Source organism: Prunus dulcis, chromosome 1 (assembly GCF_902201215.1).
Source record: "Prunus dulcis chromosome 1, ALMONDv2, whole genome shotgun sequence".
Lineage (NCBI taxonomy): Eukaryota > Viridiplantae > Streptophyta > Magnoliopsida > Rosales > Rosaceae > Prunus > Prunus dulcis.
Window position 1 is genome coordinate 30,611,968 of NC_047650.1, and position 12,117 is coordinate 30,624,084.

The following is a 12,117-nucleotide window of genomic DNA, read 5'->3' on the forward strand; positions in this document are numbered from 1 at the left end:
GCATTACTATATATAGATATTGTCAAGATAAAAAGATAGCCTGCTTCATTCAAAAATTCATATATATAATAAAGCTTGGCTAGCTATGTTTGTGGCTTTTGGTAGCTACGAGTACTATTTGTGATGATAGAAGTCTGCGTTCAACGAAGATATGCTTGCTGATAGCACAAGGGTTCACATCAAATGCTTAATTTGTGTCTGCGTGTGCATCTGAAACACCAAAAAGAAAGGGAGAAGGTTGCAATCATCGTCCTCTATTGTCCCTCTTGAAGATTACCATGCCCAACATGTACGTGCACTTTAATTAATGGAAGTGATGTTCACCACCGAAAACCCAAGGAGAGATTTTACCAAAAAGCAAATAGTTCATGATAAGCAATACCGACTGCCACGACAATACTGATAGCATACACAAACTCATAAGCGATTTAGAGAAGAGTTCATCATTCACTCGCATAGAGATTTTCTTAGTAAATTTGCATTAATATTGAATGCATTTTCAGATATATGCCCGGGTGAAATCTTGTTTCTAATCAACGTGCCTAGGTGAAAAAGTTAAGCATACCGGTCTGGAATTAATGTTTAATCATATTTAATCTCTTTTTATAGAACTAAATTAACCATCCATAGTGGTGTCCTAATAATAAATGTTCTATTTATTTTATGACACAAAACTTGAGCTTAATTAGCATTTCATTGGATAGAATTGGATTGATCGCATTCACTCGATAGAACTGGAGAGTAGTTCACTGCAGAGAAGTTCTATTTGCTACTTATACCCACCATTCCAAATGAGAGAAATCTCCTGTTTGCTACTTATACCCCCACCATTGCAAATGGGATATATACATAAAACATCCTTGGACATGTGGGGTTGAGAGAGAGAGAGAGAGAGGGTAAAGCGTGTGGTTACCATCATTTCTCTTCTGAGACCTGGTTGACAGCCTTGGGATTGAAGGCAGGGATTTTAATCATGGCGTAGAGGAAGTATATAATCATCCGCCTGTAATTGCAGAGAGAGTGCAAAAAGAAATATATATATATATATATATATATAGCTAGGTAGAGGAGAGAAAAAGAAAGAGAGAAAGCCTGAAAAGAAAATAAAAAACAAATTAAAGTCAGAGAGAGAGAGGTATGGAGATGAATAATAAGTACTCACGCTCTCTCTTTCTTTCTTTCTTTCTTTTCAAGGCTACTTTAATCAATACATAAGGATATGTAAACTTGAAAGAGTAAAGAGGAAACTGAGAAAAGTTGCTAGCTTAGCTAAAAGCAACCACCAAAGGTATGCGGGTGTCACAACCTGAACTGGGTTTTCTTTGAATTGTGTGAGAGATTCCTGGAGCAAAGCTAGTTACTTACTTAATTAATCTTAATTTATTGCTTATCTTGGGATTTTCAAGCTTTTTCGAAAACAATTATATCATTATATATGGAGTCTGCAAATCTCCATCACCAACATCACCAGCTCCAAGAGAATCTTGTTGGGTCTTCTTCTTTAGCAGCTACCCCATCTTGCTATGCAGTTGGAACCAAGCATGCTTGGACCCCTTCTGCCACACTGTAAGTCTCACTCCTCTCTCTTTCTCTCTGAGCATTCAATAATTAATGAACATTTGGCTGTTCATAAATGCAGAGCTTTAGAAAATTTGGAATTTTTATTGTTTCTTTAATCTTTTTTCTATTTTGATTTGATGTTCATATCAGTCGGGAACTGCATGCTGAGATGACAACCAGAAATTTGCTTCTCTGTTAGCTTCTTGTTAATTATGAAAATGTTTCAAATAGGTTCAAGCTGTTTCCAGTTGGAATATTGCTTTGGAATTTAAATCATTAAAGTTCACGATGAAATGTACAAATATATACTTGCACCAGTGTGTGTATATATATATATATATATATATATATATATATTATATATGGAAAACTTCATGCGCGCCATATATAATTAATGAAGAATAAAAACTTAAATATTTATCAACAATTTTGTTGTTGAATTGAATGAAACAAAAAAAATTAATGAGAAAAGGGGGCCACTAGTAGCTGACCCTCCTTTTAATTTGGAATTAATATTTATGTATTTTTATTTTTATTTTTATTTTCTCATGAGTAGTGTTCATTACATTTAAATTGTGCAGGAGCAGTAGTGGTAACTCATCAAATTCAGGCTTGGATCCCCTCAACAGTTCCATGGTACCAGACTTGGGCTTTCACTGGCTCACCAATATTACTAGTGAGCATCAGTCTCCCCATGACCTAGCTAAAATTAAGGAAGAGCTCACTTCATCATCCTCCTCAGATCATCATCCCCATCATCATAATTCCTTCCCAAAATTAACAGAAATGCTGACCAGCGCCTCCGCGTCGACTAATATAGATCATGATCAGTATTACCAATTTATGAAGAATGAGGAAAAAAACCAATTGATCATGAATGACCTCAGTGAGAAGCTCTTGCTCAAGACTTTGTCTTCTGGCTGTCAAATCAATAGTATTATCAATCCTCATCACCACCAAATTTCATCAGCTGGAGAGTTCTACTCAAATGATCATCATCATCATCTACTCCACAATTCTAATCTAATTGGAGGCGTGCCGCCTGGGATGCCTAGCAGATCAGGAGGCCACTTCAGCCAAATTTATCCAAGCATAAATGTTTCCAACTTGAACCGGTCGTTGTCTTCGTCGTCAATCTCAAGCTCTAGCTTGGACATGAACTTGCAGGCCATGGATCTCTTAGGCGCTTCTGCAAGATTTAGTACCAGGACTAGTAGTAGTTTTAGCACGCAGCCTAATTCACATGATACCCTTGGCTTATACAAGGAAACGCATGATTCGTTTGCTACTCTTCAACAGATGCATCAATCAACTGACCCTCATCGGCTATCGTGCGGCAATAATAATAAGGTACGTTTTCTTCTCTTTTTAACCTAGCTAGTCAAACCAGCTGCATACATTTTATTTTAAATAATAGTTTTTACTCTGCACATTCCACTAATTAATTATGTTTAGTTAATAATTCATGGTATATTTGAACCCTAATAATCATGTAAAATAGCTAATTATCATTGTGACAATTTGCTAAACTAAAATTAAAGTCAAAGAGTATAAACGTAATGAAATTAATCAGAAGTTACTTTTCTATTTAGTTTTAGGAGAAATAAATCCAAAATTCAAAAGTTAATACACTTTATTCTAAAATCTTTATTTGCTTATATAGCATCATAAGAAAATGTAGCTTCAACTTTATACAATGTGTGTTGTGTGCATCTCCTTTTTTCACAAGGCTTTTCTGTACTTTTCTTTTCTTTCTTTCTTTCAAATACTGATTTTTGGTCTTTTGGAATTCAAAGATATCATCTTTCGACAATGAAATAACAGAGGTGAAGCGACCCGGCAGTTCCATCGAGCCAAAGGTAACTCAAGCAACTGCACCAAAGAAATCGCGGTTGGAGTCGCGCACTGCATGCCCACCCTTCAAGGTACCAAAAATTAACCTTGTGATAAATTAAACTGAAAATTAATTGCTTTGATGTGTACCATCAACAGTTTTGGCATTTGTACAGGTTAGGAAGGAGAAATTGGGAGATAGAATCGCAGCACTTCAGCAATTGGTGGCACCCTTTGGAAAGGTAATTATTTCTGTACTTGGTCTCTCACTTTAGAAATATTGAAAAAACAACACTTGTATTTTATCTGTTTAATGTGTTTCAGTTCAATTTAATTAGCAATTCTATATTGCAGACAGACACAGCATCCGTTCTGATGGAGGCTATCGGATACATCAAATTCCTTCAAAACCAGGTCGAGGTATTTCAGTGTTTTAATCTTAATCATGCTTTAATTTAGAGATCAAATAATAATGTCGAGACCACACCACACCTGACGAATATTAAGGTACGGAGATGCTTTCTACAATAGAAACCCAACTGTCCTACTTTAAGCATTTCGTACGTACGTTGATCAACATGTGTATGGAGCTAGCCGCTAGGGTTTTCCTTGGGCATGCTTTTCAAGTTTTGACCTTATCTCCACCATCAATTTCTTGAAGTGAACTTTCCCAAGACGTATCTTATATATAGTCCGGGACGTACTGAAGCATATACAAATGATCATGTCTCTGGTCTGGTCTCGTCATGCCCATGTGGCTCGTTTGGATTGAACTAGGAAGATAAATAACGAGAGATGAAGAAGAAGATAAAAAATTAGTCTCATCAATCTCCTAAAGGAACAAAAAGGAAACAACTTTGGTCACTCACGACATTCATTCTCGTCTGGCCTCTGGTCTTATCTTAATTGGAACTTGGGATCTAAACGACATACATTCACTATTTTAACAAGAACATCTCCCGCTCGATTGATAATATGATAGGATGCTTGATAGAAGGGGATGACTACTTTCAATTATTGAAGCAAATTCAATTTTCTGCTTGTGCTTTATAAGGATATAGTTTTTTATTCATTTTACACGTTTTGTGTGCAGACCCTAAGCGTCCCATATATGAAGTCATCACGCAACAAATCCTCTAAAACAATGCAAGGGGTAAGAATTATTGAGATATCCGTACCAACAATAATGTCGTGATTTCATCAGTCTAATCATATGATTTACATGCCTGAAAATTGTTGCAAAATAGTATTTTGTTTTTGTTCACCCTACATACATCTTGCTTGTGAAAAATGCTGTTGTAATACATTTCATGGCTAAAATTGATTTTCTTAATTACTTTAAATGACGCATTGCTAACCTTTATTTCAGGGTGTGACAGAGATCAATGGAAATGGCGAAACAAAGCGAGATCTCAGAAGTAGAGGATTGTGCCTCGTTCCTTTATCGTGCATGTCTTATGTGACAAGTGACATTGGTGAGGGTGGAAGCATTTGGCCAGCGCCTAACTTTGGGGGAGGGACTTAACATTAATGTTATATTTTACTTGATCATATAAGTTAAGAGTATTGGGCAAATTAAATATTGTCTTATTCTTCTATAAGTCCATACTAGTGAAATCTTCGACCCCTACAAAGTTTGATGGAGCAAATTTGGTCATCCGGTCAACAATACCGGAATGGACCAAGTTTGATCCATTAAAAATTCATGTGTACTATTTTATAGATCTTATGGCATTTAGGGGGGCCTTTTTTCATGTAATTTATGTACTCAATTTTTCTATCAATAAAAGTTTAACTAAGCATTTTGATTGTTTTTGGACACTTTTGTTTTTATCGAAGTTTCAATTCATTGCAAACTTCTAAAAGGACAGAAGACAGTACAAAGAAAGCCGGGCAAAAATTTGGACACTATTTTGCACATTTCCCAGGCCCACACTATAGATTTCTTGTTATAATGTATGATATGCTCCAACCCGGGCCGGCCCTGTGGGGGAAAGTCCATTTGATAAAGTCAACTTACAGTCAGAGCTCCGTTCAGATTTCGGGCCCAATTTTGTCCCTCAAAGCCGCCCGGACCATGCCTTTTAGTTTTAGATGCCTTCCACCGTTTGGTGTTTTGTCACCGCCGTTAAACAATTTTGTATTTTTCAAAATTAAAAATAATAAAACGTATTTTTGAGGTTGATAAAAAATAGATTGAGATTAAAGAGTCGCGGTAGGACTTGGGACCATTGGTGCCATGACTTGTTTGAAAGTGAAGAAGTTGCAAATCTACTTTCCAATGAGAGGCCAATAGTTTGTCGACTTGTGAAAAGCCTCCCTGCATACAATTCCAACTACTCTCTACCTCCATATTTTTGTCATAGGTTCTATCATGGTTTACTCAGGAAGATGACAATATTGGCTTCTGTGGACCATCTTTGATCTATTTTCTTTTGCGTTTTGTGTTTGGCTCTATTTTGAGGGTAGAGAGGAGGATGCCTTGGGCTTTAATGAGTATGAACTTCCTTTTCATATCAATACATTCTATTCAAGAAATTTAATTATAAATTAAAGCATTAACAAAAATGTCTTATATTTGATATTTTAATTAAGTGTTGGACTAATGACATAATAGAGCATTAGTAGGAATACCCCACACTTAAGGCTACAGGTTAAACTATAGCTTATATTAAAATATATATTGGTAATAAAAATCACATAATTTTAAAGTGAAACGTCTATCATATGTTTCAGGTGACATCATTTGGTAGACTAACCCCAAGTAAAAGTTGCATAAATTAGGGGCAAGTTGCTTTCATTCATTTATGTACCAGATTAATTATATTATTGTGAGTTGTCTCTTAATTAATCGTTTACTTTTTTAAACTAACAATAGTCACAACAACCTAAAAAACAACTCGGTGACGTTTGCATATGCTCAAAGATCAATTGCCATATTGATGATTCCTTATTTCCCTGGTAACATTTTCCTTTGTTTAATACAATTTCCACATTTCAGCCACTCACTTGATCCGCGTGAACAATTACAAAATGATAATCTATTGGAACAGATCTTCATATATAGCTGTAAATAGTGGTTGATTCTGGCATTATGCAAATATTATAATGGGATTTATTATATAGGTCGTTTCGTTTTGAAGCTGGAAGCCATTGACATGGACATGATTTTCATATAGTATGTGGTAAGAACCATTGTCTTTGTGTTTTGAATCAGCACACTGTAATTGAATGGTATTTGCCACATCACCATCTCAAGCCACGTCAAAACAAATTGCCAGCTGCTTTTTTACTATTCTCAGTTTTTTTTTTTTTTTCTCCCTAAAATTTTAAAATAAAGAATTACTCGTAATAAATTATTTTGTAAATTTCAATAAATCAAGAGTAGCAAAAAAAGAATCTAATAAATACATCCCACATAAGAATATTTTTTGGTCGGAATCCCACATAAGAATCTAAGTAAATTTACCACTTTTTTCCTCCCCCACAAATACACATGATGTTTGTGTGGCTTTGGGCTCCATCAAGTTATTTTTTACTGGCGAAGCTGCCATTTTTATAGCCCAAAAAGAAGAGAATTGAACTGCAATCACGTTTCACAGAGGAAAAATCGTATCGCGGTCCAAGTGTAAACAAAAGGAAAAAGAGGAGTAAAAACAAAGGCTTCCGAGTGAAATCCACACACTGATATTTTGAGGAAGAAAACAGAATTTTGATATTTTTGAGAGAGAGACTGCCTTATCCAGATCCCCCCTGGAGAAAGAACACACGTGGCAGTCAGGTAAGTAATATTGATCTCGTCGACCGCCGGCACTGTTGCACCTGTCATTCTACGCGCGCAGCCGCTACTTTCAGTCTGACCCTTATTATCCACTTTGGTCAAAGGTCACAAATACCCTCCTTCATTTGACAAATCAGCTTCTTTTCCGAAGGGGATAGAACCGTAATTTTAAAAACGTAGTTGATTCATCATGTTGTCCCCCAAGCACTTCAAGCATTTTAAAGTTATCTTTCTCTTCGTACAATACAATTATACAAGGGAAAAATCTCTTATCTTCTTCCCCATCTCTCGTTCTCTTATATGTGATACTCCTTGTCGGTAATTTCTCCAATTTTCTTCAATCCAAACAAGCTTCAATTGCTTCATCTATAAGCTTTCTTTCACTTCCCCTCTTTTTTTTTTTCTTTTTTTTCTTTTCTTCCGATCATTCGATCGCAAGCTTTATTCGATTCAGATCTTTGAGGATTTTGCGTTAATTTCATACTCATCGTCAATCGCTTTCCTTCAGGAAATTAATTTATCGGAATCGGATTCGGGAATCCGTGAAAATTTATGCAGCATCGGTGAGACAAAAGCTCCGGAAAACGGAAGGGTGAGAAAGCTTTGATCGGTGATTAAAGACTTCTGACCGTCGATCTTTGTTTTTGAAAGGTAGAGAGCTTTTCAAGGCCTTAAGGTCTGATTTTGGTTCTGATCTGGTTTCATATCTGTGATTGATGCTCTCTAACAATTCCAGCTGACTATTTGGTGCTTGAAACTTAAAAGAGAGAGAGAGAGTGAGTGAGAGTGGATTTTAATTTTTATTGTTAATTGTATTATTTTAACTTCACTAAATCATGATTTAATTATCAAATCAATAGCTAACGTATCGTCGTTTCATGGTAATCAAACATGGGGAATATTTCGAAATATGCTGAAAAGAGAATCACTCTTTCAATTTCATATATTTTCTCGGTAACCAAACAGCACTTCATCTTTATTTTTTTTTTTTTGTGGTAGATTTTGGAGAAGGTACGATGGTTTCTTTGCAAGGGCCAGTAATTTGCCCCACTGTTCGCGCAAAGCAATCGGGGTATGACACTGTGCCAGTGGTAGGCCCTTTGGTGAAGGCTAGGCTTCTTAGAAGTGAATTATGTAGATTCAGAGGGGTCAGCGGTTGCATCACAAAGGCGGGTTTTGTTTCTCGCCCTCAAAATGCACGAAAATGCACAAGAGTGCATTGTACTTTCAGTTCTTCATCAAATGGTAATGGAAGTATGGCCGAGAATTTCAATGAAAATGATGAAGATTATGTCAACTCCAGTGTACTTGAAGCCGGTACGCTATGCCATCGGCACCTCATTTTTTGTAACCGCTAATTCCAGCTAAGAATTGTAATCATGAATCGTTATAATTTAGCGCTTAATGCCATAACATAAAAAATTCTTAGCAGTCTGTTTGTTTCTTGTTGCATAAATATGGTGGCAACAGTGGTCGTGATATTACTATAATTTTGTTTCCTGATTTTGTGTACTGTTATTTCCTATGAACCGTTGAATGATAAGTGTTTTGCCTTTGGTTTTTGGTGTAGTTGAGGTGAAGAGTGGAATTGATGGATTCATGATCAAAATGAGGGATGGTAGGCACATGAGGTGTGTCCATAACAACCCTCAGGGGGGCCATCTTCCCGATTATGCTCCACATCCTGCAATTGTGTTGAAGATGGAAGATGGGACTGGTCTTCTTCTCCCAATAATTGTTTGTATGTTAATATTGAACGACTACTCTCTAATATTACGAATTTTGTATTTTGGAATTTACATCCGAAATCTCTGTAACTTTATGTCAATTTGAAGTTGGGTTTACCTTTGATTGCAGTGGAGATGCCCAGTGTGTTGCTCATGGCAGCAGTGCGCAATGTTCCAATTGTATGGTTGCTCTCCCTATCGTCCTTCCATTTTAATTAAGATTTTGTTTTTGTTTTTCTTTCTGGGTTTGTTGAGCTGGCAGAAATAGACTTCGTCAGCATATTGGATTTGCATACGAGAGGAATTCTAAAAATCTATAATTCTTGGTATTTGGTTTCCAGGCTAGGCCAACTATGTATCAAGTGGTCAGGGAGATGATTGACAAGATGGGTTATGAGGTATGTGCGATATTTTCTTCTGTTACAATATAATAATTCTTGTCTGTTACAAATGCATTCTTCATGATCTTTTATTGTAATTTTGTGTTTTCCATATCTGCAGGTCCGACTTGTCAGAGTCACCAAGAGAGTACATGAGGCATATTTTGCTCAGTTATACCTCAGAAAGGCATATACCTTCTCTTCATTTGGATTATTTTTTATTGTTATAGTTTATTATTAATATTCCTATTATATTATTGTCATTTGGGGTGGGGAAAAGGGGGGAGGGACTGCATTACTTCTGGAACATCAAATTTTAAGTGGGTTAGTGGTATAGTGACACTGTGTTAGAAGTGATCACAGGCTGGTAGTGAGACAGAGTGTGTCAGCTTCGACCTTAGGCCTTCAGATGCCATCAACATTGCTGTAAGATGCAAGGTACGCTGATTGTTCTGCTTAAGATATCTACTTTCTGAATCTTAGATGTAAGATTGCATAGAATTAAATTACCTACTAATTTCTTTGAACCTTTAGAATGTTCAGAAATCTGGGTATGTAGTAAGTTACAAGTGTATTAAGGCCCCCAAATAGTTGGTAACAGTTTAGTGAATCCTTTTCACATTCTGTGCAGGTTCCCATACAAGTCAACAAGTACCTGGCATATAGTGATGGAATGAGAGTTATCGAATCTGGAAAGCTCTCAAGTCATGGCCCTGCTTCAGATGGTTTATTATTTACTGAGCTGGATCGGTAAGTTTTGAATGCCCTAGAGACGTATCTTTTTTTCTATCTCGAAGGGATTATTCTGGAGTTGAATTTGTGAAGCTTGTCTTGGAATGTGGTTTGGATCCCAAGGTTCAGTAGACTTTATAAAGTGCATTTATTTGGGCTTGAATAAGATGAGCTGTTAAGGGAATGCAATCTGACTGTGATCAGATGATGTAACAGTTGCCTATGGTATACTTAAATGCTTGTTCAGTCTTTTTGAAATTCATGAAGAAAGGTGTTTGAAATCTATGCATATTCCAATTGGCTAGAAGAGGTTGATTGATGGTTAAGATTAGTGTCTGCATTGCATTATAATCTGAGCAAGATAGAACTGTCCTCTAAATTCATCTTTCAATGAAATAGAGGATGCTAATTGAAACTTTATATGGTTTCAGGCCGAGTGGTCAACCATGTGTTGAAACAAAGGAGTTTAATCTTGTGCGCAACATGTTAATTGCTGCAGTTGAGGAACGCTATAGAGATGCTGGTAAGTATGTTTTACTTATCGAGGGTAAATATCTTTTGTGAGGGGAAATGTTCTGTGATATTACTTTAGTTTGTTGCCTGCTAGTCATGGGACTATCAGGTAGCCCTTAGCCAGTTAAAGTCACCATTTTTCTGTGTCAGTATGGTTTGGTGCCCATTATTGTTGCAAGTCGTTAGTTGTTTGTTTGTGTGTTTGTGCCAAAGTTGTTGGAGCTTTTCAATCTCATTTTTTTTTTCATCTTCACTTGCAGCTCAGTGGAGGGACAAACTCCTCCAACTTCGTGCTAGAAGGAATTTGGCGTAACGGGTAAGAAGCTCGCTATCATTACCAAATTATTAGTTAAAACTTTGAAACATAACTGCAAGACTCTCTACCCTCCCTAGTGACTACTGAGAGAAGGATAAAAAAAATCATGGTAGATTATAAGTTTTTTATTTTCAATTTTTCTGATGAAAATACTGATGTTTTATTCCTTTTTCAGCTTCTGTTCCTAGAGGTTTAAAAATTGTACATAGACACCATTCTTCGAAGTTGATAAGCTCGCCAACAGCAGTCATTCACCGTGGATCCCTGCTCTGCCCCTTTTATATATAATGTAAAAAGTCTGTGAATATAATATGATATATATGTATGTATAGTATTGATAAACTTTATTGGAAATGTAATGGCACTTGTCAGTTTTCTGCTAATTATTCGGTTACTTAATTGTTGTCGTCTGGTTTATTGCATGGCATGGCATGGGCGATCCATGCCAACCAAGTTATAGCATGATTGCTGGATCAGATGCTTTAATTTTTTGCCCAGCATAATGTTTTCACTTCAAGTTCAAACTGATGTGATGTATTGCCGTCCTGCAAATGGCAATGGCTGGTTCTACAGTGCCAAAAGTCTCTCCATTCTTTCTTTCGATGTATGCAAATCTCACAAAGGCTCCATATGTAGAAGTTTGGATTTTAAGTGAACAGTCAGCTCACTGAGGAAATCAGTCCCTCCTCCACTAAAAAAAAATTGTACATGACGGAAATAATATTGTTTTGCAACCAATAATGCTGTGTCATGCATAATAAGGATTTCACACTGCAATATCATGCATAATAAGAATTTGCATCGTATTGCAAAATGTATTTGGATGGGGATGACAAAACAATGCTCTATCCTTGACATGCAATGCAAGTTCTTCTCCTCGGATATTTTTGGATTTATCAAATAATTCATACATGGGGTGGGGATATCATATTGCACTGTCACCAACTAACCATGGCATTTTTGGCGTTCAGTGCCCTAACGTACCAACGTTATGATAAAAAGAAGAAACGTGAAAAAGAAGAAAAAAAGGGATAATTCACCCTGCCCTTTATTTGGCTACACGCGTCATGATTTTGCTGTTTTGAGATAATTAATCAGACTCCTTATAGGTTTCATCTCAACGCAATCTCTCAAATTATAATTATGCCGTCCACTAATAAATTTTTTTAAGGCTCATCACAACATAAATTTTAGCACTAATAATAGCTTCCGTTGATGAGCAGACATCAGACGTGAACATAATTAATTAATGGGCCCCTTAATTAATTTCATAAA

At 36.3% G+C, this 12,117-nt stretch overlaps 2 protein-coding genes across 4 annotated transcripts; both read left to right on the top strand.

Moving 5' to 3' along the window:
- The first annotated feature begins 876 nt into the window (after positions 1–876).
- On the top strand, positions 877–5,214 carry LOC117616814 (transcription factor bHLH110). 2 transcript variants are annotated; one of them, XM_034346242.1, is made up of 8 exons: positions 878–1,288; positions 1,407–1,566; positions 2,142–2,910; positions 3,357–3,485; positions 3,570–3,635; positions 3,748–3,813; positions 4,487–4,546; positions 4,763–5,214. In XM_034346242.1, exons 2-8 carry the CDS (start codon positions 1,436–1,438, stop codon positions 4,916–4,918), a joined length of 1,377 nt encoding a protein of 458 aa, XP_034202133.1. In that variant the 5' UTR covers positions 878–1,288; positions 1,407–1,435; the 3' UTR covers positions 4,919–5,214. The 2 variants fall into 2 exon arrangements, with proteins under 2 accessions (XP_034202134.1, XP_034202133.1); XM_034346243.1 differs by having other exon boundaries at positions 877–1,566; positions 3,748–3,807.
- A 2,148-nt stretch (positions 5,215–7,362) lies between these two features.
- On the top strand, positions 7,363–11,241 carry LOC117614282 (bifunctional nuclease 1-like). Of its 2 annotated transcripts, XM_034343039.1 has the most exons (12): positions 7,363–7,492; positions 7,683–7,825; positions 8,174–8,491; positions 8,745–8,915; positions 9,032–9,081; positions 9,243–9,299; positions 9,403–9,468; positions 9,645–9,719; positions 9,913–10,031; positions 10,445–10,536; positions 10,787–10,842; positions 11,018–11,241. In XM_034343039.1, exons 3-11 carry the CDS (start codon positions 8,191–8,193, stop codon positions 10,837–10,839), a joined length of 984 nt encoding a protein of 327 aa, XP_034198930.1. In that variant the 5' UTR covers positions 7,363–7,492; positions 7,683–7,825; positions 8,174–8,190; the 3' UTR covers positions 10,840–10,842; positions 11,018–11,241. The 2 variants fall into 2 exon arrangements, with proteins under 2 accessions (XP_034198930.1, XP_034198931.1); XM_034343040.1 differs by having other exon boundaries at positions 7,435–7,825.
- Positions 11,242–12,117: the final 876 nt, after the last annotated feature.

What these genes read in the sequence shown, in the direction of transcription:
- LOC117616814 (XM_034346242.1), top strand. Translation starts at nt 1,436, where the DNA reads ATGGAGTCTGCAAATCTCCATCACCAACATCACCAGCTCCAAGAGAAT. An exon ending in TGGTGGCACCCTTTGGAAAG is followed by an intron (nt 3,636 to 3,747) that starts GTAATTATTTCT and finishes TCTATATTGCAG; the next exon opens with ACAGACACAGCATCCGTTCT. An exon ending in TCCTTCAAAACCAGGTCGAG is followed by an intron (nt 3,814 to 4,486) that starts GTATTTCAGTGT and finishes TTTTGTGTGCAG; the next exon opens with ACCCTAAGCGTCCCATATAT.
- LOC117614282 (XM_034343039.1), top strand. Translation starts at nt 8,191, where the DNA reads ATGGTTTCTTTGCAAGGGCCAGTAATTTGCCCCACTGTTCGCGCAAAG. An exon ending in CAGTGCGCAATGTTCCAATT is followed by an intron (nt 9,082 to 9,242) that starts GTATGGTTGCTC and finishes TTTGGTTTCCAG; the next exon opens with GCTAGGCCAACTATGTATCA. An exon ending in TTGACAAGATGGGTTATGAG is followed by an intron (nt 9,300 to 9,402) that starts GTATGTGCGATA and finishes CCATATCTGCAG; the next exon opens with GTCCGACTTGTCAGAGTCAC.